We start from the raw sequence: 25,586 nt of genomic DNA on the forward strand, positions 1-25,586 counted from the left end.
ATTTAAGGGAAGAATACTAACAGAATATTTTAGGAAAAGCTTCCTGGAAAAAAAAATATTTGAGATGAGCCTTGAAATGTGATGTAGTATGCTAAATGTCTAGTAAGTTTATTTGAACTAATTCTAAATTTTTGCCAAAACTAACTTTGCTCATTTCAAAACATGGTAAGGGGAGACAGCCTTGCAAAAGTATAGGTGGAAGATAGGTTGATTGGGGAAAAGCAAGCAAGTCCAACACAGAATATTCCTTCACCTCTTCGATACTATGATTCTGCAAATATAATTTACACAAAGTCAAGAGTGCAGGAAAATTAAATAGGACTTTAGAAACATTGCCAGCTAACCCACAGCCAAGCAGTAACCTTCATTCCAACACCTTTAACTAGTGGTTTTATAGTTTTTTTCTTTTTTTAATAAATGAAAAATGGGAGGAATAAGAGAAATTAGGCAGTACCTTACTATTTCAGGTAGCATAAAACTCCCCAAGGATAAAAGGAGAAAGGGAAGGGAAAGGATGCATATTTCTATGATCCCCTTTTATAGAAGAAACAAAATCTGGGTCCTAAGCTAGCTCCTGCCTTCAACTAACTGTGACTGGACAAGTCATCTCTGCTCTCTGGAGTATAAAATACAAAGGTGCTCCCTGATGCTGAATTTGCAGAGACAGTATCATTTTCCTTAACATCCTATTCCCACATCCCCCAACCTCCCTACTCCTACCCTTCCCTCTCACATACACTTTGGAATATAATGATTTATCAATGCCTTTTCTAAAATGTGGTACAGCAAAGTAAATCAAACATGGTCTCTGTTTCATTCACTTTGTTAGCTAAAGCTCTTTTTCCTGTTGTAGCATAAAGATCGCCACTTTATCCACTATTACTCTGGATTTAATTGACAGAGGAATGTCCTGTATTGACTTACAACCTCAGGTATGTATTTGCAAACTTCATTCCTAATTTGCATTAAGGATTAAAATCAGAAGAAATATTTTCTCTTCGAAAACCAATGAATCAGGACAGCTAATGTACAATAGCACAGTAGATAGTGCACTGGAATATTTTCTCTTGGAAAACCAATGAATCAGGACAGCTAATGTACAATAGCACAGTAGATAGTGCACTGGAATATTTTCTCTGGGAAAACCAATGAATCAGGACAGCTAATGTACAGTGGCACAGTAGATAGTGCACCAGCTCTAGAGTCAGGAGGACTTGGGTTCAAATGTGAACTTAGATGCTGACTAGCTAGCTTGTAATCCTTAGGCAAGTTACTTAAGTACAATTGCCAAAGAGAGAGACAGACACAGAAAGAGACAGAATAGACAGATAAATTAACAGATAATAGAATATTTTAAGTACTTATGTCAGTACTTTTGTTAAGTACTGTGCCAAATGTTAAGGATACAAATAGAAGTAAAAAGATAGTCTTCTGGCCTTAAGGAGCTTACATTCTGATGGAGGAAGACCACCATACAAAGGGAGCAAACGAGAAGGTACCTTCACATTTGGGAAGTCATGAACTGAAGTGAACATGGATAAATTGCTCAAATGGAATACTGGAAAGAAACTGAACTAAGTGGTGGAAGGAGTCATATTGTTGCCGACTGAGGTTACTGTGGAAGAGGGTTAGAAAAAGAGATTTTTAACAGTCTAGAGGACAATGGAGAGGGGACAGAATCAGATGGCTCAGCTCAGTAGAGAGAATTAAGGAGGGGTGTTCTCCTTTCCAATGGAATGAGGACAGATAGGATTCATCTCACCTAGAGGAAGGATGAACATTTGTGCCTCAGACTGCTGTCAGTGGAGAGTTATGCATGTCCCTGGCCCCTGTTGGAATGAATTTAAATTGGTAGCAAAGTAGATGTTTAAAAGCCAAAATTCACCAGAAAATTTACCAGATATTCAGTATGTATTTATTGTTGTATGTTATTTCATAGGCCAGGGAAAGGGTACTATATTGAGGTACAAAAGCTATCAATAATACTAAAGCACTTTAAGGTTTGCAGAATACATGTATCATCTCATTTGATCTTTATAGTAGTAGGTACTATTTATAGTAGTAGGAAATTGAGGCTAAGAGAGGTGAAATCACTTGACCTTCCATGACCAGGAAGGATCACACAAATCAATCCTTAGAATTTCAAATATAGAAATATTTTTCTTTTCTTCTTTTCTTTCTCTCTGAAGCAGAATTTAAACCTTAGGTCTTCCTGACTCTAAATTCAATACTAAAATAAAAAGAGAGCTCTTCTCCACTTTCTGGATAATTATAGTGTCAATATGCACTACACATTAATATGTGGTTTCTTGATCAAGTTACAACCTTCAGGTTCTGAGTGCTGTGTCCCAGAAAGTGATAAGGAAAATCTAAAAAGCCTATATCAAGAATAATTTATTATTATTACTTTCCCCTCTTTTATAATATTCAAATAGTAAGGAGCTGAAGACATATGACTATTATGCTTTTTATATGTGAAATTCTAAGGGTTGATTATAGCAAAGATGGATAAATTGGCTGGTCTTTATATTTGAATAAAAATATCAGGACTAAATTAAATGTTAGTATGGAAGATCATTCTTTACATTCTCTGGAAGCATCTTTGGGCCAAATCCAGTAGCAGGAAAGACAACAAATATGACCTGGCTCTCCCTAGCCTGTTTTTATGTAGCTCTAATTTCCTCCATTAGCTCTCCTTATTTTGAAAACTTTTCATTCCATGTGGGGTAGGGAGATTGAATGCCCAGGACAGTGCTTAAATTTTGTGGATTTTTAATTTACAAATATTCATATGTACAAGGGATAATGTTATAAAAAAATTACTCATGCATATATACTGTTAAAAATTTATAATTATAAAAATTAATAAAAAAATAAAACAAAACAAACAAACAAATATCCATATGCATTAGTACTAAAATCTTAATGTGTTATATTTATGTAATTGTGCACAATTCCATTTATAATAATATTCCTAGTACAGCTTCCTTATTGAATTCTTCAGACTATTTTATGGTTTGCATTTGCAATATGAAGGACTGTCATTTGTTCATTTAGAAAGGCTAATGAGCTTTTGATGTATTACATATATCTAACTACCTGATCATGTCTTTCTAAGAATCATTGGATGCTAAATGACTAAAAATCATGACATATTCATATATGGTACAGTTTTCCACCCCTTCATTTGCATTGATCCATAAACCTGGACCCCTTAAGAATAACTTTTCTGTCATTTCTGATAGCAGTAACATGATACCGAAATGCTAACACACATCTCTCTATATCTAGGAACATAAATCTATAGCTAGAAAATATCTAATCCAGCCCCCTCATTTTACAGACGAGAAAAGGAGGCATAGGGAGGTTAAAATCACACAGTTACCAAGAAGAAGGCCTTTGACTGCAAGTCATCTGCCTGTAGAGCTAATATTTTTGCTGCAAGTTGAGTTCATGTGGATGTTGATTTTCATTTCACTTTTAGCCATTTTATATATTCTCTCCAAAGATAAACAACTTTTTAAAAAGAAATTAAATTATTTTTCAATTAACAAAAATCCATTTTTATTACCTATCCTGCCTACTATGAATAAATGGAGAGAGGAAGAGGGAGACAGAGAGAGTCAAGGACAGGGACAGGGACAGACAGATAAAGAGAGACAGACAGACAGAGAAACCCTTGTAGCAAATACAGTCAAGCAAAATTAATTGCACCATTGGCCATGTCAAGAAATCTCAATCAGAATTCTGATCATCACTTCCCTGCCTCAAACAAATAGATGGTATGTTTTATTGTGGACCCTCTGGGATCATGTGAAAGACTACTTTTGGCTGTATTTGACTAATTTTATGGGCACTACCCATTTTGTGAAGTGAGGTCTGGTTCCAAAAATATTTCCACAAGTTTTGTACCTGTATATAATGTCCTCTGAAAATCTTAGTTCTCTTCCTCTTTTTCAGTGAAGAATTCATCTTTATCATTCTTATTATCATCATCATCTCCATAATCATTTGTTGTGATTAGGGACTAAGGAATTCATCTGTGTAGATATAACTTTGACCCAGAGTCAACTTTAAAAATCTTGAAAAAATTGAATTCCTTGGCTGTGGTTCCAAACCAAATATGTATCTAAAGTGGGGCCTGGAATCTATTTTTCACCATTCCAAAACTGGTTTTCTATTCTCTTGTATCATCCTGCCCCCAAATATTATGATAATTATGAATATTCCATAATAGGATGAAGCCTGTTGATAAAGTGGTCATCAATTAAAGCCATGGAATCCTCTTTGTCAGGGAACATTTAGAACTACCTTTCAAAATTCTATAAGGTTAATGGAACCATTTTAAAAACCATTGCTTTTGGCAGAAGAAAACAGAATTTGGTAGTCTTTTCCATCTTTTCCATCTTTTAAAAGAGCTAGCTTGGGATAATTCCATCCAGGAATGTGTTAATAACTTCATCTTTCTTTTGTCTATAGATAGGTCTCATTTCCATTGGTTGTAACTGGAACAAAAGGATCATCATTCGTAGGTAGGTTTGTTTTTATTGTTATTATGTGATTGTTCCTCCATTAACTTTTAACTAACTTCACAGAGTAGTAGAATTTAATTGTTGAAAAGAACTGCAAAGGCATTTTTGGCTCTGTAACTCTTGTAGCTTACTAGAAATGCTTGTTAATTGAGTTAAATCAAAACAAAAACATTTCCCTCAAACATTCCCCACCAAAGATACTCCAGCCTGTGCTGGAAGACCTCCAGGGAAGGAAAGCTTCCTTTCGTTTCCTAAAGCTATCTCTTTTTAAAGTAACTCATTCTATATGTGGATATTTCTCATCCTGAGGAAATGTTCCCTGTTCTCAGCCTTACATTCACTTTACCCATCATTTTCATTTCTGCCTTCTTCAGCCAAACATAACAAATTTAATTACTTTCTCCTGGGACAAGAGTTTCAGAAACTTGATAACACTCTTATATAAACATTTCTGTAACAGGATAGTTGTGAGGATAAAATGAGATCTTATTTGTGGAATGCTTTGCAAACCTTAAAAACCACTGTGTAAATATATTATTGTTTTCCTTATCAGTTTTTCTTAAAAGGGGGGTGAAGTTAATGAATTGCAAATATTAATTGAGCTAAATCCTCTTTTCTTCAAACTCATCCAGAGTTACTTAAATCCTTTCACACTCTCTCTTGTCTTCTTCTCTCAATTCTACATTTCTCACCCCTTTATTACTGTTTCTTGAGTCCAGTACTCGACTGTGCTCCATTCAGCAAGGGAAGGATTGTCACATCACCTCCATTGCTTGGTTGCCCTGCTTCAGTTTTTGGTTTTTTTTCAAATACTTTGCTAAAATTTAGGTAAACCATATCAACTTCATATTCCCAGGGCCATGTTCCTGATTAACCACGTCTCAGTCTCCAAGTGTTTTCACAAGCTGTGCCCATAGTTGTGACTATCCCTGCCTGTGTAGTGGTGTACTGCCTGGTGATCTCTCTGTTCAGCAAGCCTTTAAGGAGTGGCACTCTGCAGCCCTCTCTCTGCTGGGCTAGGTTCTCCAGGTCCCCATGGCTCTTTTCTGACATCCACTGGTCCTCTTATTGGATAGTAAATGCTATGGGAGGGAGTCTTCCCTACAGGTTAGGAAGAATTCTTAATCATTAACTTCACGAATAGCCAGAAGAAGCTCTCAGGATCACAAGAACATATATTAGAATGGATCTCTATTTACATAAAGGTTATATTAATCACCTTTGAGACCTCTTCCAACTCTGAAATATTGTGTTTCTCCCACTTCAATCTCCACAGGGATCTAAATGCATGTATGAAAAATTTCCTGAATCCTGCAGAGCTAGAGGATAATTATTCCTATGTCCTTGAAAAGTAAGTAGGAGGCTATTTACATTAACCTTATTTGCTTTCTGTTGTTTTTCTTTATTGTCCCTATATATCCAAGACTCCATGATCTAACTTTAGCAGAAGCTTTGAGGCTCCTTCCTGAGATAGTGTCTACTTCTAAATCAATCAGAATTTATTAAGGGCCTGCTATGTGCCAGACACAGAAAGAAATCCTATTTATGGAGTCTCTGTCTTATAGGTTAATTCTGTAATGACTGAGTTAGCACCCTGGACACCTTAGAATCAACCGGAGTCAGGATAAGCAAAAGCCCTTGGTCTTTATTCTTGGTCTTTAGGGGTAGGAGTGAATCTCTACAACTTCTCCTCTTCCTCTCCCACCCAGAAGTGACTCTGGCTAGTCTTACTCCACCTCCTAGTCCCTCCTACAATTCTCTCTATACACTAAACCATAGGGCCAGCACAGAATAGTGGGAAAGGCCATTTTCCAAGCATATTCTTATAGAGTATTGTTCAATCAGTAATTAGCCTTAAGTCCTTGATTGTCCAACCCCAGTGCATTGACTCAAGAGTTTTAGCTCTTTACATCTCCCGCTTTCTTGTGTTTTAGAACACATGTGGTTACGCCATCCCTGACTTCTCAGGGAGGTGAAAACCCCAAAAAGGAGGTGATCACACCCTCCCTGACTTCTCAGGAAAGGAGGTGAAAACACTGAAAAGGAGGTAATCACGCCCCCCCCCCACATCTCAGGAAGGGAGATGAAAAGCATCAAAGGGAAGTGGGGATTGCTAGCGGGTTTCTGGGTTGAAGGGTCTTAGAAACAGGTATGCAAAAACCTATGATCATGGGAGGTATTACACAAGCACATAGCAATAATGCAGAGGCTATTAGTGATGAGTCTCCCCACAGTCAGTGCAGGCTCAATGTGGTGTAACAAACATGAATTGTACATTCAAGTAGTGATATAACAAACAATATGAAACAACATGGTGGTGTAAAAGATTTCCAGAAGTCTTAGAAGGAGGGTATGTAAACATCAGTGACACATACACATTCTTCAGCAGCCAAAAGATAGCCCAAAACCAATCTATTGTCCATTGCTTCACATGTCAGGGAATCCAATGATCCCCACAAATTTTTGAAGTCCTGCAACAGTCTTTTTATGTGTTAGGGAATCCAATGATTCTAGCAGATTTTGAAGTCCTGCAACAGTCTTATTATTTCTCAGAGAATCCAATGATTCCTGAGGGTTTTCAAGTCCAACAATTTTTGATGTCCATGAGTCAAACGCCATAACTGCCATGCTCTTTCACTTGTGGGCACAGTCAGCAATGGAACCACCTGATGTTTCTTGGGTCTTCTCCTTCATTTCAAGGGTCTGATCCATCTCTCTCCGATGGACAAGGCGAATACAGCTTGTTGGCACCCATCTGATTCCTTCTCCATCTGTAGAGATACAAGCAAACCCTCTCCCCCAAGCAGTTAACCTATCTGGTCCCTTCCATTCTGGGTCTCTCCACATCACCTAAAGACAATGGAGCTGCTCGCACTAGACACTGCCCTTTCGGTGGGTTATAAAACCTGTCTTCTGGATCCAGTGCATCAAAAAGCAAGAAGTTAATAGTATAAAGAGCTAGATTTAGAAGTTCTCTAGGGTTACCCGTGGCTCCCCCTTTCTTTTGTTTTTGGAGGAGCGTCTTAATGTCTCTGTTTCTCCTTTCTACTATTGCCTGTCCTTGAGGATTAAAAGGTATGCCAGTGGTGTGTAAAATCTTATAATGTCCACAAAAGTGTGTAAAATGTTTAGAAGTATATGCAGATCCTTTGTCTGTTTTTATTTCTTGTGGCACACTCATAATTGCAAGTGCTTGTATAAGGAATTCAGTGACCACTCGGGCTTTCTTTTTTGCTGCTGGTATTGCAAAAGTGAATCTTGAAAAAGTGTCTGCCACAATATGGATAAAAGACAGACGACCAAAAGATTTATAATTGGTCACATCCATTTGTTAAATTTCATTAGGTCTCAAACCACAAGGGTTCTTCCCTGGAGGGAGTATAGGAGCATGGAAAGGAAAACAAGCTGTACAGTCTTTTACTTTGCTCCTAGCTTCTTCTCTTGTTATTCCAAATTACAAATATAAAGCTCGAACAGCCTGATGATATTTAGAATGAGATTCTTGGGCTTCTTGAAATAAAGGGGTATTAGCCAAGGCCAACATGGTTAGAAGGCTATCTGCCTTTGAATTACCATCAAAAGTGGGACCTGGAAGTACACTATGAGAGTAGACATGCAAGATATAAATCTTACCTGGATGCTTTCTCACTTGCTCTTGAAGTTCCTTAAAGAGCTGATATATATTAGAGGCTACAAATTTTATTTTGGCTGTGGCAATTCTTTGTACCACAGCTACTGAATAGGCTGAATCAGATATTATATTTATATCTCCTGGATAATAAGTAAGAGCTAGAATGATTGCATACAAATCATTCTGCTGAGTGGACTGAAAAGGAGTTCTGACTATTCTCTTTATAGTTAAGTCATGAGAGTATACAGCACAAGTATTATGTTTGAATGCAAATGTAAAGATAGTTGGTCCTTTAAGAGAAACTTTAGAAACCTATTCTTCAAGAATCCATCACCAATTATGTAATAGTCTAGTTATTTTTAATGCAGATCTGTGTGTAAAATTTGGAGCCACAGCTAATAAAATTTGCCACTATGGGATGGTTTCACAGCACATTAACTTGTGCATTAGTATAAAAAGTGTATATCTTGTCAGGTCTTATCTTGTTTGCTTAATGGCTTTTAATAAAATTCTAACCATAAGCACTAGGTAAGGAGTAAGGCTTTGTTCTGATTGTGCTGAGAGGTTCACCCACTCTTATCACATTGTCTCCTTGATGAAGGACTGCTGTGGGTGCCTCTTGTGTAGCAAAAACTGATATTTCTAAGGGTTTTTCAGTGACTCTTTCAACCACATTGGATAAAGCCAGTTCAACTTCTCTCAAAGCCTCTTGAGTTTCTTTTGTAAGCTGGCATGGTGACTTTAAAGCACTATCTCCCCTTAAAATGTCATATAGTGGTTGTAATTGACAGGTAGTCAAGCCTAACACTGGACGCATCCATTAGATATCTCCTATAAATTTTTGGAAATCATTTAAGGTGTTTAGCTTCTCTGTTCTTAAGGAAAGTTTTTGTACTGTAAGCACCTTAGGGTATACTTCATAGCCTAAATATTGAAAAGGAGCATGTCTTTGAATTTTTTCTGGAGCTATGTGCAATTTGTAGTTCCTTAGTGTTTCCATGGTCTTTTGTAGACATGCTTCTAACATTTGTTCCTCAGGTGCACATCCCAATATCATCCATGTAATGTAATAACTTTTTTGAAATTACTTTCTTACTGGAGTAAGAGCAGCAGCAATATATATTTGGCACATAGTAGGGCTGTTTTTTCATTCCCTGTGGCAAAACTATCCTTTCATATCTTTTATAAGGCTCAGCTAAGTTAACACTGGACACTGAAAAGGCAAATCTTTTCATATCCTCTTTATCTAAAGGGATAGAATAGAAACAATCCTTAATGTCTATAATCCAAAGAGGCCATTCTCTAGGCAATTGAGTAGGAGATGGAAGTCCAGGCTGACGAGTTCCCATAGTTTCCATCTGTTCATTTACCTTTCTTAAATCAGTCAACATCCTCCATTTTCCAGATTTCTTTCTTATAACAAAAACTGGGGAATTCCAAGGACTTAGAGAAGGTTATAAGTGCCCTTGGTCAAGTTGCTCCTGTACTATGTCTAATAAGGCCTGAATTTTATCACTACCTCAGGCCACTGTTCTATCCACACTGGTGTATCAGTTTTCCATTGGATAGGAACAGGTGAAAGTCTTGGCAGACCTTCAACAGCAGCCCTGCCTAAAAAACTGAAGTGCTCATTTTTAATCCTAATTGTTGTTTCTTCCCCACAGATTGATGGGGATTTTTTCAACTACAAAAGGGGTAGCACTAACTTCAGCTGCTATTGATCCTCCTATGCCAGACATGTAGGTGTCTGCCTTAATCTTTGGCCAGTGACTGGGCCAGTTGGTACCTCTAATGACTATACAATCTGCACCAGTGTCTACCAATCCTTCTATATAGATAGTGAGCATAAGTCAGTCAGCTGTCATAGCTGCTGTCCAATATATTCATGAATTTTGTTGCTTGGAGTAAGAATCTGAGCGACTATCACCAGGTTGTTTATTAGGGGTATGTAACAATAAGCCTGATGCTACTACTTCTCCTGGTTGATAAATTACACGTTGTCTATCTGTGTTAGCGACTGGGATATTTGCTACATGTTGTCCAGTTTCCCACATCAGTGTATGGATGAACACTGTTTTGTAAGTGCTCTCAGGAGGTGAAATGGTCAAGCCTACTGTGCCTGGAGGCAAGGGATCCATAAGCTGGAGAGGAACAGATTTCACCTCTCCAGGGGATATCTCAGTTGTCCCAGCTGCATACAACTCTATCTTCCCCAGTTGTAATCCCTTTCTCCCATCAGGTTGCTTCATGGCTGATTGGTCATGTCTGGGTACTAAACTTCTAGGCACTCTCTGTAACATCAGCTGCCATCATGCCCTAATTGTTTTTTGCCTGGGGCCCTGGAGCTGGGCCCCTCATCCCATTTCCCTAAATCAGTTTACATTCTGATGCCCAGTGGAATCTTCTGTTACATTTTGGACATGGGGTATTTGGGTCTTGTTCTCCCACCCTGTTTTTTTCTCACTCTTGTCTCTATGCTTTCAAATGCTCTATATTACCACATTGAAAACATTGACGAGTCTCTCTGGAAGTCTCTTACCAAAAGGGACCCTGTCTTCCCATGTTGGGATCTTGAGAAGTCTGTATCATAGTCTGGCTATAAAAGGCATTTATGCCCACTGTGGCACAGCATCTTATGATCGCCTCTAAAGGAGCATCCTTGTGTAGTCCTAGTATAATTCTTGTACAAACCTCATTAGCATTTTCTTTAGAAATTTGCCTTATCATAATGTCTGTTACTGCATTTTCACCATTAGTCCGTATGACAGCTGTCTGCAAACATCCCACAAAATCAGCAAAGGGTTCATTTGGCCCTTGTGCAGTTTTTGTGAAGGCCTCACCCTTGTCGTTTTTACTGGGGAGAAAAGCCCATGCTTTGATAGCAGCAGCAGCAATTTGCTCATATGCTGCTAAGGGGTAATTAATCTGTACTGAAATGTCTGCATAAAAACCTACACCTGTTAGCTGGTCATAGGTGATTGGAGGATTAACTCCACTATGACTATTTTGTTGGGTTTGTATCCTACAGAGCTCACTATATTCAGAAAGCCACAAGTTTTGTCCAGGTTCTAAGCATGTCCTTGCTATAGATTTTCAGTCCCTAGGGGTTAAGACTTCATAAGCCAAATTCTGTAATAAATCATCTTAACATAAGCTGATGTAGCCCCATAAAGAGAGTAAGCCTTTTTCAGCTCTTTGAGGATTTCTACATCAAAAGGAGTGTATCTTCTACTTTCTTGACCTGAAGAATTAAACTGTTGAATCACAGGACACATTCCTATTTTCAAATCAGCTTAATCTGGCCCTTCTTCTGTGGCTTTTAGTGCCTTTTGCAATCTAGTCATAAGAGGGGGTGATTGCTGGGGGGAGGTGCTGGTGATATCACTGCCCTTCCCATTACTCCTCCCTCTATTCCAGAAGGTAAAGTTGATGGGGGTGTGTCAAGAACCAGTTCTAATTTAGGCAGGGTTGAAGATGCCTGATCAGAGTGAGAATCACCACGCCCTTCACCATGCCCTTCATCCTCATTTAATTCCACATGCTTTCTAGTGATATGGCTACTAATCTGTTCATTGTCTTCCTCATTTTCCTCACACTTCCTCATCTGGCTGTTCTTAATATTTTTCTTTTTTATCTACAACTTGCAGGATTCTTTAAGGCCAATTGTATTATGTTGTATTTATAGAATGTTTTCTTGGAAATTGAATCAGGACCTTTATCATTATAGTATTTACATAGTTGATCTCCTACTAGTTTCCAATTATCTGGCTCAATATCTTCTTCCTTTAAGAACCAAAGAGAAGTTCATTCTAATGTACCCAAGAGTCTAGCAATCTGCAACCAAGTTACAATTAAGCCTTGTCCCTTGATCGACTTGAGTATGCTTTCTATAGTGCCCCTTCGGGGTAGGGTGAGACTGGGGCTGGGGAAGAATCTTTTCCTAATATCTGCCCCATTTCAGCTAGAAAAGGTTACTGGTTTAGCCCTTCACAAAGTAAGTTTCCTCTTTGTCTGTTAAAATATTCACCCTATTTCTTGGTCACTGGGAACTTCTTCAATGAAATTAGTGTCCTTGGTCCACATATTGGGCACCAAATGTAATGACTGAGTTAGCACCATGGATACCTTAGAATCAGCCAGAGTCAGGATGAGCAAAAGTCCTTGGCCTTTATTCTTGGTCTTTAGAGGTAGGAGTGAAGGGAATGGACACGGTATCTCTGCATCTTCTCCTCTTCATCTCCCGCCCAAAAAGTGATTCTGGCTAGTCTTACTCCACCCCCTAATCCCTCCTACAAATTCTCTTTATATACCAATTATGGAGCCAGCACAGAATAGGGCCATTTTCCAAGCATATGCTAATAGAGTATTATCCAATTGGTAATTAGCCTTAAGTGCTCAGTTGTCCAACCTCAGTGCATCAACTCAGTTTCAGCCCTTTACAAAGAAGAGCATCGTTTAGTTGTCTACTCCCAGAAATGCCTTGACTATTAGGGTATTAGAGTATAGAAGAACTAAGATGTCAGAAAACTTGCTATTAACATAGGCAGCTAGATTCTAGGCCTAGAGTTAGGAAGTCTTGAATTAAAATCCTACTTCAGATACTTACTTGCTAAGTGACCCTGAGCACCCTCCCCTTCTGTCTGCTTCAGTTTCCTTATCATAAAATGGAGATAATAGCTCAGTGTTTGTAGGAGATTGTTTGAGATTCAAGTGAGATAAATATGAGTAAGGCTCTTAGGATTATGCCTGACACTTAGTTGGTGCCTGATGAAGACTGTTAGTTTCAACTTCTCCTAGCCCCAAGAGATATTGATGAGATATTGATCTCTCAAGTTCCTTTCCAGTTTAATATTTTGTGTTTCCCTTATAATAAACTTCTAAGGGATCTCCCTGACTCACCCTTCCCCAGCTCCCAGATTAATCTCTTTGAAACACAGCTTTCATTATGCCATTCTTTTGTTCCAAGTCATAAATGGTTCTCTACTGCCTACAAAATAAAGTCCAAAGTCTGTCTTTCCTAGCCTGTTATAACAGCCTGTTTAATCACAACCTAATTTTCCAGTCTTCTCTAATGTGGCTCCTGTGCTCCACCCTTACTGATCTACTTGGAATCTGTTAAAGGATTCCTGATTTCCTGCTTCCATATTTTAACCTCTCAAACTCTTTCCCCACTTACATGAATCAGATAATCCAGTACCCTTTCTTTCAACCAGGAATTCAGAATTGAGTAGATGGGGCTTTCCCCTCTCTCTGACAACCCCTCTCATAATGCTCTCTCTTGTAATCAAGTCACAAGCATTAAATGCTTCCTATATGCTAACCCCTCTATCAAGTACTGGAGTTACAAAGAAATGTGCTCTCAAAGATCTCCTGATCTAATGCTCTAAACAACATGGAAACTATTATGTGCAGGTAAGATATGACCCCTAGGAGATTAGAGAGAAATAAGAAGAAAGAAGAGAAGGGAGTTAGCTGAGGGAGTTAATTGGGATCTATCTAGAGTTAGTCAATCTGCATTGATTTGTATTCTGCATTGATATTGGATTCTTACATGATTGTTCTAACTTTCTTGATGTATTTATTTTCCATTTCTCCAGAAGAAACAGAGAACCAGGGGAAAAAATCAGGAAACTGGGGCTTTGGTCCTAAATCTACCAATGACCAACTCTGTGCCATTGGGTAAATCATCTAATTGCTTTTAAACTCACCTTCCTCATTTGTAAAATGGGAATACTTACAATTGTATTGCCTACCTCTCCCAGAGGTGTTATGAGGATTAAAGTGAGGGCTTTGAGAAGATTAGGATAGCAAGTGGTTAATTGTGGGAATTGAATGAATCACATTGACTACATCTTGTGACTTAATTCTAGAGCAAGTTTAGTGCCCTTTCTATTCAATTATGAAACTAGTCCAACTTCTTTCTTGTGAGAAAACTTTATTCAATTGAGGGAATTGAGAGAAAACCTTATTGCATTGTTTGAATTCAGCTCTATGTGATTGGGAAGCTGGACCATCTCTGTTTAGAGACTCTTAACTAAGAACTTAGATTATGCTGACTAGAAACTCAATCAGATCCAAAAATTGAGAAAAGGAATTTTCTTACAATTGTACACCTCAGGTAAGCCATATGTCTTATCTGAAAACTGGCCCCATACCAATCAGTTATGGTTTCCATGTTCCTTTGATTTCATAACTTGGGAGGAATGGGACACCTCTTGCCCAGGGTCACACATCTAGGAAGTGCTAAGTGTCTGAGACCAGATTTGAACTCAGGTCCTCCTGAATTCAAGGCTGGTGCTCTTTCCACTGCACCACCTAGCTGCCCCTACCTCTTTTCCTGAATAAGGGAATTACAACTGTGTGGTATGAACCCATCCAATAAATTTCAGAGATCTCTCAAGATGTAAAGAAAAAGTTTTATTTGTTTCTCATGAGGAGCAGGTGTCACTCTCACCATTCAAGGGGTGAAAGTGAGGCTCCAAGTATAAGTATCATAAGCAATATATATGTTCCCTAATGCAATATTAACCATCCAACCTTACAGGCTCATTTTGTTGGATGAGAATGTGGCCTTCTAAGCACAAAAGCTACTTTTTAAAAAAGCAATATTAGGAAGCATCAATCATTAAAACAATCTGACACTGGCTGGGAAAACAGGTGCTAGATCAGTGGGAAACAGGGAAACAACACATAGATTCGAATTTAAACAAAGACATGTCTTTTGTTGATCCCTGAGATATTCATTCTCAATGTACAGGCTGGGTAAATAAAGGCTAGATCAGTTTGATCTATATATATTAACAAAATTGTTTTGTCCACCCAAATCCTGGGAATTGTTGTCAGGGAGGAAAGGCAGGAGAAAATGGGAACCTGAACTATAGCTTGGTTAATTTATAGTTTTATTTTGAAGAAATATCAAACTCTTTCCATTCACACCTGTTTGCTTCTTTCCTTCCAACTTGGAAAGTGTTAGTCTAATTGGTTAGTTTAGCCAATTAGAAATCAGATTACTTAATACTGTATTATTGCTTTTAATTAATTGTCCTTATTTATCTCATTGGTTTTAATGTCTAAAAGTCTGTCTCCCTCAGCATTCAGGGGCTTGCTCTAAGTTAAGGAAGGGGACTGGTCCTAGTTTGTGGGGAAATCCCTATGTACTGCTTGGTAAATTGATGTGTCATTTCATCTTTTATCCACCAAAAAAGGAAATGAGCTATATAAAGTCCTGGGCAAACCTGAAAGTGATGAGGTTTGTGGCAATCAGAGAGTTGTTAAAATCCCCTTATGGTTGGCACACAGGTTCTTCATGAAAGAATTAATGAAACCCAAAATAGTAATTTGGCAAAAATGAAAGTTTATTGCTGGACAGGAAGCCAGTTCTGTTAAGAGATTGACTTCTTTAGTGGCAAAGTCCTATTAGGGAAATGGAGGCTGACACTGAGAAGAGAATGCCTTCTCAGTAGGCAGGATCCTAGTAAGCTGCTCGGGATTTTCTATAAGGAGTGAGTTTAGAAACTGCCCTTTAAAAGGAGTATTGAGGCTTCAGGTTGAAAAGGAAGCCAAAGTTTCCAGGCCTAGATGCTTATTAGTATCCAGCCCAGACCTCCAATTGGAATTATAACAACATTTCAAAGGGGTGCTTTTTGACCAAGATTTCTAATTGAATCAAAGGTTATGACATCCCCAAAAGATAACTTCCCCAGGAGGGGCTGAAACTCCAAAAGGGATCACAGATCAAAAGGGAACACAGTTTCACAGTGATAATCTTAAAGGCAACATAGTTTCCCTCCCCCTTCAGAAGCATCATGTAAATTCTTTTCTAGTGTTTTTATTCTTCCTCACTGCCATTGTAAGCCCTTGTATAAGCACAAGGATCTTATATTTCAGAAAACTTTTGATTGGCAGTGCCCTGCCCCTGATTGCAGGTGATAAAGGCATGCCCAAGAGAGCTAGGAAAACTTGTCCAATCAACTCATGTCTGTTCAATTTTTCAATTTTGATTTCCAAATTCTTTCCCTTCTTCTACTCCTTCCCCTTCCCATTGAGATATCAGTTCTATGATATCAATTATAAATATTTTCTTATTAGCCATGTCACCAAAAAAAAAAAAAAAAAAAAAAAAGTGAAAAAATTCATTTTATACTCATAGTTTATCAGTTTTCTCTCAGGAAGTGGATAGCATTTTTCATCATGAGTCAGAATTGTCTTGGATGATTGTATTGACCAAAGTAGTGAAGTCTTTAATAGCTGATTATCTTTACAACAAGACATGTGAAATGTGCAAATTTAGGAACATCTCCTTCTCAAATGGTCATGTGGACTTTTTGTGCCCAACCTATGGAAGAATCTTCCTAGATCATATTGGTATGACTAGCCTCTCAAAATAACAATAGAGCAATTCATTACAGACTACTGAGAAAGTATTATTCTTGTTTTCCTCGTATAGGACATCATATGACGGTAGCTTTCATTCCCGAAATCAGCCAGATAATAAGGACCTGATTGTGGATTATGATTATGAGAGACTGGGATGTCCACTCCTGGTCTATTACAACAGTCCATGGAAACCAGTGATTGAACTGTAAGACATTATTACATCATTTTATAAGCCACACTCATACTCCCTCCCCCATTTTGCTTTTGCAGTGTTCTTTAGTCTGTTAGAGATCCTTATCAGGAAATAGATATTGGGAGCTAGCTTAGAAACTCAGGCTTATGAAAATATCATAGGATTTAATTAATTAAATTTATTCAATGGGTCTCAGAATGTCACATAGGAAGAATGAGCAGATCATTGCATCAGTCTACTCTGTGAAGGACATTTATCTTCCTCTCCTCTATAATCAGGGCAATGTACTATCTAGAAAATCTTGTTTCATGTTTGTGCTCAAAAAGAGGTGAAATGTGAAATAGCTAATTAGCAAAATTATTAAACTATACTATGTCTTAATGAAGCTTACTACTGGCTTCTCAACAGATTATGATCTGACCATAATATAAATCAAATTTCTAAATTCTGTTTAAATAATTCTGTTAATGCACAGTGGGATTTTATGTTTATCATTGCTTTAAGTATACAAATAAGATGAAATTTGTGCCCCTTTCCCCAACTTCACTCTTCCAAAAAAAACAATGTAGAAAAGCAAATCTAGAGGCAACAGGCAATAGTGAGTGAGACCTTGCCTCACTAGTTGTGTGATTCTGGACAAGCCTTTCAATTTTTAAGTGATCTAGACCACTTTTTAAAGACAGGTTCTTAATCTAGGCTCCATGAACTTGTTTTTAAAAAATATTTTGATAACTACATATAATCAGGGGCAACTAGGTGGTGCAGTGGGTAGAATATGGGACCTGAGGTGAGGAAGACTGTCCTATCTGAGTCAGGCCTATATGCCCTGGACAGGTCACTTAACTTTGTGTACCCCAGTCTCATTTGTAAAATGAAGTGGAGAAGAAAATGACAACTCCAATATCTTTCCAAGAAAACCCCAAATAGGGTCACAAAAAGTCAGACACAGCTGAAAACAAAGAAAAATGATTTCAAGAGAATTGCTTTTCATTGTAATCTGATGTATTTTATTTTATTTAATAATAACATTTTTCTGGGGAGGAGTCAGTAGACTTCACCAGGATGCCATGATTCATGATTCCCTAAAAAGTTAAAGACCCCTGCTTTCAAACTATGTTTTGTAGAAAAGATGATGAACTACATTGATAGAGACAATTTCTTCACTTGAATGCCAATGAAGTCACAAATGCAATCCCTTGTCCCTATCCTTCCTGTAAAACGGAATTCCTCATATTAAGGTGCTAATGCTTAGAGTGGAAGGAAAAATGGTTCTTTTCATTTTCAAGTAGGACTTTAACTGTAAAGGGAGTATCCAAGATACTAAAGAATATAATTGTGAGTTACAGCAGCTAAGATATGTTAGAATAGGGGAAAAGGGGGAACCAGGACAAATAAGGAAGATCAAGCCCTCACTTAGAATCTCTTCAACTATTTAAATAATTGAGTTCTCCCAATCCTGAACAGCACCACTTTAAAATCTGGGACTTCCTTAAGCAATAATGTTCAGAGGCATAGGAGCTGATCTTCACCTCCCATTCTCAATAATGGGTGAAAGGAGGAAATCTTATTGTCTAAAGAAATGATTAGTTGAAAATTGAACAATTATGGAATCATTTCTTTGCAGTAGTGGGAAGTCCACAAGGTGGAACATTACACATACATATTTTCAGACTTTTTCCGATGTACTGATGGTTTTACTAATTTTCTCTTCTTCCTTTGTCCTTTTTCTTTGAAACAAACATTGTTATATAGGATGGCTTTCTGAGGTGGGGGAGAACAAAGATGGTGAGAGAAATTTGAATGCAAAAATCTTGTTATCACTAAAAATTATATCTTTAAAAAAAGTATTGTGGAAATCCCCTTTGACATTCAAAAAAAGCTGCCAAGTGTCTTCTTGTTGTTGTCGTCATTGTTATTAATACCTTCTGATATGGAACCAACATTAATTTCACCTTTTTGTCCTTTCTCCATAAATTCATTGTTTGGTCTAATTGATACTAGAAAGAAATTAATGGAAGAAAAAAGAAAAACAACTCCTTCAGGAATGGCTAAAAGAAAAATTCTAATTGATTTATCGACTTTCTAGAATTTGACCCTTGTCACTAGTTGTAATTTCACCAGAATTGCTTCTTAGAAGCCACAGACTCACATTTTGGGATTATATCCCAACTCCTGCACCTAACACTGCTTTTATAATATTCCACTAATGTGCACACATCTTCTCTTTGTGTATATATGGCACAGGTGGAAAGAATCAAATTTTGTGGAAGTTGTTAAAACAGAATTTATTATAATAGAACAAAATGGATTATTTACTTACAACTATTCCCTGAATGTTGGCAAGGCTTTGTGCAAATCACAAGCTCAGAGTTGGTCTTCTATGATAGATGCTTCTTCTAAAAAAGATTTGAATGCGTGGAATAGAGAGGTAAGGTTTATCCTAACTGCTTTAAAAAGTAAGTGGGAAAGGGTAATCAAGGGTCTTTTAAATCCAATATTAAAAGCAAGATGATGCAGTAAATAGAGTGCCAGATCTAGAGTCAGGAAGACCTAAGTTCATATGTGGCCTCAGACATTTACTAGTTATATGATCCTGGGAAACTCACTTACTCCTGTTTGTCTCAGTTTCCTCATTTGTAAAAGGAGCTAAAGAAATGTGTTTGCCAAGAAAACCCTAAATGGGATCACAGATATATATGAAAAAAAAAAAAAAAACCCAAACCCAGCTAAACAACGTTAAAAGCTTATTCATTCAAAAAATATTTGACTTGCACTCATTTTGCATGCTTCTTTTCCAGAGCTCAATTAGTATTTGATGAGATAAAGAGTACAGAATGTATTCATATCTCTATTACCTCGACATTTAAATAATATTGGACTTTGAGCCAGGAGAAGCAGGTTCTAGTTTTGGCCAATTAACTCTGGGATTTCCCTTCTCTAGGTCATAGTCTCTCAGCAGTAAAATAAGGAAATTAAACTGGGCAGGGAGGGGTTTCCACAGGATAGGAGGTCCCAGTACAAATGAAGAGTAGGGTTTTAAAAGGTAAGACAAGTGAAGTGAAAAATCAATAAATTGTGGTCAGCTACAGAAATTTCCTAATTCTTGAACATGGTGGTATGTTTGTGGATGATGTTAAATTCTAAGATACTTTTTTTTGTCCTACTACAAAGTACAACTTTGGTGGAGTTGTGACTCATGAGAAATGAGTAAGTTAAGAAGCCACACGTCAAAGGCATTTGAGCGAGAGTCTACATATACATATCCTCTAATATGAGGGCAGAAGTTTCAGAGAAGGGAAAAATTAGGAGCCATGTATTGATTTTAATTATTTATTTATTTATTTATTTATGTATTTATTTTTTTGAGAAAAGGAGGAAAGTTACATGAGGGTCTGTAGACAACAGCTACCAGGATGTGACCTTTCAAAGGTGGAGAGCTTATGGAATGGTGAAGATAGGGAGGGAATCATTTTGGTAGCAGGGGAAACAAGGAATATTCCAACTCCCCAGCCTCAACAAATGAGCCAAGGAGAATGATGGGTCTCTTAACCTAATTCAAGACTTTTCTCATCTTTCTTAGAATTATGTCAACTGCCGTGAACCTGATGAAAAAGCTCCATTGGTATCGCCTCAAGCTGAATACCAGATTCTTGGGGGCTCATCGTCTAATAGAATCATTTTTAATCAAAGAAATGGGATTTATATTTTTTTCCTGCGTATTGTGGATCCCTATTACAGGTCAGCTAAAGTACAAAAGAGTTCTCTGGGGAAATTCCTTTTTCTAAAAGAACAGTGTTAAGATAATATTGTGAGGAGAATGTATGTATACATCCCCCATCCCAGTCATTCCCTTCATTCTTCATGTGGAGTGTTAGGTTAAAAACCATAAGCTTTCCAGGCTGGAAGCACCCCTAACCTTATCCACATCATCTCATTTCTCCTCTCTCTCTCTCTCTCCTCTCCCCCCTTGGGGTAATGGAGGAGTCCAGCCTGAAAATTCTCTTCCCTTAATTCTGCAGTTAATTGTAGTCTGAGATCATGGGTGGAGGTAAGCATGCCATTTAGGGAAGAAAGAAGGGTTATGACTCTCTTAGTTCTTATAGAATCTTGAACCTTTCTTTTCTTTTTTTATTTTATTTATTTATTATTATTTTATTTTTTCCTGAGGCTGGGGGTAAGTGACTTGCCCAGGGTCACACAGCTAGGAAGTGCTAAGTGTCTGAGACCAGATTTGAACTCGGGTCCTCCTGAATTCAAGGCTGGTGCTCTATCCACTGCACCCCCAGCTGCCCTGAACCTTTCCTTTCTCGGGTTATCCCTGCTGGCTTAGGTTACCTGATAATAGGAAAAGTTCTGATACATCCATTATTCCATTATTCCCAACCCATATCACTGCCCCATCTTAGAAAGGGAGAAAAAACATTTTCAAATAGAGTCTTAGAGATCGAACTGTGAATCTCTTGGGCTCACCTACACTCTTCCTTTTCTCTTGCAGCTACTGTGATTTGACTACCGTCTTCAGTGTATATGTCTATGGTGCTTTCCCAAAACGGACTCTACCTGATTATGTAGTTGCCCTGTTGATAATATGTTTCATGTTCTTTTTACTCTGGCTTGGATACATCATTCCAAAACTGACAAAATCACAATATGGAAACAGATTTAAATTATTTTGTCAGAATTTATGCCCCAAGAGAAAGAAAAATACAATGAAATTTCGCATAGATAAGTTAAAGAAATAAGGAATTCAAATGCATGGTTATTATTTTTTATTAAAATATTATAGGGAAATGTTATTACAATAAAATAAATTTGACTTTTCTTAAATTTTCTCTTGATTCCAATTTACAAATAACCTTTTCTCTCCCTCCCACCTCCCTTCTCCAGTGAGAGGGAAAAAACAAGAAAAACAAAACCTCTGCAAGAAGGATGTAGAATCAAGAGAAATTTTCAAATCCCTATAAGCCATGTCCCAAAACGTATGACTCATTTAATCATCTCTCCATCAAGTGGTAGATAGAGTTCTAAATCATTAATCTTCTGGAATCATGATCAATCTCTGTGGGGATCATAGTCTTTCAAAACTGCCCATTTTTCCAATATTATAGCTAAATTATATCATAAATTGTTCCCCTGGTTCTACTCATTTCATTAGCATTAGTTCAAAGCAAGGTTCAAGGTTTCTTCACCTATTCCTTATTTGAATAGATGTCTAATCCTGATTTTGTGACCTAAATTCCCTCCCATATTTCTCCTGCTTTCTTTTTGTCCTCTCCCCTTTCTTCTAACATAAATAGGCAGTTTTAAGAGCTAATAAAGCAAAGTCACCAAGAGTCATACAGTAAAAAATACCCTTACATCACTAATTATTAGAGAAATGCAAATTAAAACAACTCAAGAACTTCTCTACCTGCATCAGTCTGGATAAAATAACAAAAAGTAAAATGAGAAATGCTGGAGGACACAACACACTGATGGTGGAGCTGTGAACTAGTCCAACCATTTTGAAATATACTTTGGAACTATTCCCAAAAAGCTATTAAACTGCATGTGTCCTTTGACCTAGCTAGTTCTATACTTCAAAGAGATCAAGGAAAGAGGAAAAGGACCCATGTGTACAAAAATAGTTTTATCATCAGCCCTTCTTTGTATTGGCTAAAAATTGAAAACTTGAGGGACTACAGAATAGGGAACACAAAACTGAAAAACTTCTGCAGAGGTAACATTAATGCATCAAGGATAAGAGAGTAGTAGTAGATGAATGGGGCAGAGGGGGGGGAATCATCAAATTTCTCTGATAAAAGTTTGGTATCCAAGATACATGTACAAACATATATTTATAAATGCATAAACATATGTATACACATGTGGTACTATGTGTATCTATACATGGTTACCTGCAAATATGCGTGTAGGACTAAAAATTATTCCTCAACAGATGAATAGTCAAAAGATATGAACAATTTTCAGAAGAGGAATGGATGTGTTCATAATCATAATCATATAAAACAATGCTCCAAATCACTAATAATCAGAGAAATGCACACCAAAACAACCCTGATATTTTATATCACAACTTGCAAATGGACAAAAATAAGAAAAAATCCCAACAATGTTGGAGAGGTCATAGAAGGATAAGCATACAAATACATTGTTGGTGGAGCTGTGAAATGATGCAACCATTTTGAAAAGCAGAGATCTTATTTTTACAATATTAGAAAAGAAACCACATATATGTCTCCTGGTTATGGATAGGAGATATATCCTCAATCAAATAAGAGAAACAATTCCAAAGATAAAAACAGATAACTTTGATTACTTGAAACTGAAAAGTTTCATCAGAAATAAATGCATCTAGGATAAGGGAAGTGATTGAATGGGGGGAAAAAAACTTTTGTATCACATTTCTTGATAAAGTGACCACACTCCCGAGTGACACACAATCCAAGACAAATAATCAACAAATATGAAATAATATTCCCCAATAGATATGGTTAAAAGGATATGAACAAACAGTTCTCAGAAGAATTATGAAGTATTTACAATCATATGAAACAATGTTCTAAATTACTAATAAGAAAAATACAAAATAAAACAACCCTAAAGCTTTTTTTTCACTTCCTGCAAATTGGCAAAAATGAACAAAAACAATTAGCGTTGGGGGAATTATTGCTGAGAGAGTTATGAAATGGTGTCATTTTGGAAACAATTTGGAATTATGTAAAGCTAAAATATCCATAGCTTTTAAACTGGAGTCTCCAGGAAATCATCAAGGAAATTTAAAAAACAAAAAAACTAACACTCTCTCTCTCTGTATATATATATATACAGGTACATATATGGACTTTTTGTATATACATACATATACATGTATGTATGTATATACAAAAAGTCCATATATGTACCTGTATATATATATATACATATAAAAAGTCCTTATATGTACCAAAATATTTACAGCAGCACTTTATGTAATAGCTAAGAATTGAAATAAAATAGATTCCTATTAATTGGGATTTAGCTAATCAAATTGTGGTACTGAATGTCATGGAATAATTACTGTGAGATAAGTAATGTGTATGATGAATACAGAGAAGTCCCTGTTCTCTCTGTGCGCTAGGAAACTATGTAGATTATAAGTTAAAATGTCTATCTCCTCATTTTCAGAGATCTCTATAGAAATGAAATGAGTTCCTATTCCTATCTTAACAAGAATGGGTTATTAGTCAGGGCATGGGGAAGGTGTGGGTGTGGGGGTGTGTATATACATATATTTGGAAATAAAGTTGCTATAGTTCTCAATTTTAAAAGTTCATTGCTTTGTATTTATCTGGACAGTTAAGTGATACAGAGTGCAGGGCCTTAAGTCAGGAAGACTTATTATCATGAGTTCAAATCTTGGATAAGTTACTTAATCCTGTTTGCTTCAATTGCCTCATCTGTAAAATGAACTGGAGAAGGAAATGGCAAACCATTCCAGGATCTTTGCCAAAAAATGTACTTATTTTTTTCTATATTGTATTTTCACTTCCTCCTCCAGGAAAATGTAAGCCTTTTGGTTCCTGGAGCTATTTATTATTATTATTATTATTTTTATTGCGTGTGAATTCCTTAAGAGCAGAGACTTTTACTTTTCTTTGTGACTCTAGAATTTAACACTGTACCTGGCACATAGTAACTGCATATGTTTATTGACTATTGATAAGTCACAAAAAAGGAACGGAAAGGGGAAAGGGGAAAGGTTATAGTATCAGAGCTGATTTCATGCTACAGAATGGTGAGTTTTTGGAGATCCTGAAATTCAGGCAGTTGAGCTTTGTTTTTGTTTTTTTGGCTGTGGTAGCAAAACCAATGAAAAAGTAGGGAATAGCAAGATATGTGAACATAATCTTATTGGGATGTGATAAATATGGAGAGAAACAGGAAGACAAATGAGTTGATGCAGAATGAAGTAAACAGTTAACAACAAAATAATCTATGTGATGACCTCAACCACGTAAACACTAAGAATGCTGTATGATTTTAATGACCAAGTTTGGTCCCAGAAAAGAACTAAGAAAAATACACCTTCCTTCCCTTGCCTAAGTGATATGGCATATGCAATCAGACATATGGTGGGTGAGGGGGTTTTATTTAACTCCTCTTTGTTTTCTCTGTTTTAAGGGCTCTCCTTTGGGAAGAGACAAGAAAGAGGGATATATTTGGAGATAGAGATATCAAGAAGAATACATTAAGTGCTAGGGCAACTAGGTTAGTGCTGCAGTGTAGAGTGCTCCAAAAAGACTCGTCTTCCAGCATTCAAATCTGTCCTCAGATTCTGGGCAAGTCAATTAATCCTGTTTGTCTCAGTTCCTTCTGTATAAAACGAGCTGGAGTAAGAAATGGCAAGACACTCCAGTAGATTTACCAAGAAAACTCTTGATGGGGTCATGAAGAATTAGACATAACTGAAATGACTGAACCACACAAGGGATACATTGACAAAAAAAAAAAAAAATACAATTCCCCCCCCAAAAAAAACCCCTCAATATTAAAAAGCCCAAAAAACAAAAATAGCCTCTACTCTCAAGGACCTAATATTCTACAGGGAAAATAAAAACCTTGATTCCACATGCAATAGAACTTGAATGGAGAGACTGCTTGCTTTCTGTGTGTGTATTTGTAATATGCAATATTTGTTGAATATTGAATTTTGTCATCCATAAAACTCCTTGATCTTTTCCAGAAAATTATTTTCTAGGATCACGTTGCCCATCTTGTACCTATGAATTGACAAGTTTATCTGAAGTAGATCAGATCTTACTGGATTTGCTCCCCATCCCCATTTTAGAGATTGGTAAACTACCAGGTGACT

General features: G+C 37.0%; 1 protein-coding gene across 4 annotated transcripts in view; it reads left to right on the forward strand.

The window, feature by feature from the left end:
- The window catches only part of CATSPERD (cation channel sperm associated auxiliary subunit delta), a 100,342-nt gene extending 78,783 nt beyond the window's left edge, over positions 1–21,559 (forward strand). For all 4 annotated transcript variants that reach the window (XM_074308675.1, XM_074308685.1, XM_074308695.1 and 1 more), the window contains 7 exons: positions 854–932; positions 4,480–4,532; positions 5,809–5,883; positions 16,610–16,744; positions 18,977–19,160; positions 20,313–20,470; positions 21,228–21,559. In XM_074308675.1, the coding sequence (XP_074164776.1) occupies positions 854–932; positions 4,480–4,532; positions 5,809–5,883; positions 16,610–16,744; positions 18,977–19,160; positions 20,313–20,470; positions 21,228–21,474 (931 nt within the window). In that variant the 3' untranslated portion in view covers positions 21,475–21,559. The remainder of the gene's footprint in view (positions 1–853; positions 933–4,479; positions 4,533–5,808; positions 5,884–16,609; positions 16,745–18,976; positions 19,161–20,312; positions 20,471–21,227) is intronic.
- The last annotated feature ends 4,027 nt before the right edge of the window (positions 21,560–25,586 follow it).

The sequence above is a fragment of the Sminthopsis crassicaudata genome, chromosome 1 (genome assembly GCF_048593235.1).
Source record: "Sminthopsis crassicaudata isolate SCR6 chromosome 1, ASM4859323v1, whole genome shotgun sequence".
Lineage (NCBI taxonomy): Eukaryota > Metazoa > Chordata > Mammalia > Dasyuromorphia > Dasyuridae > Sminthopsis > Sminthopsis crassicaudata.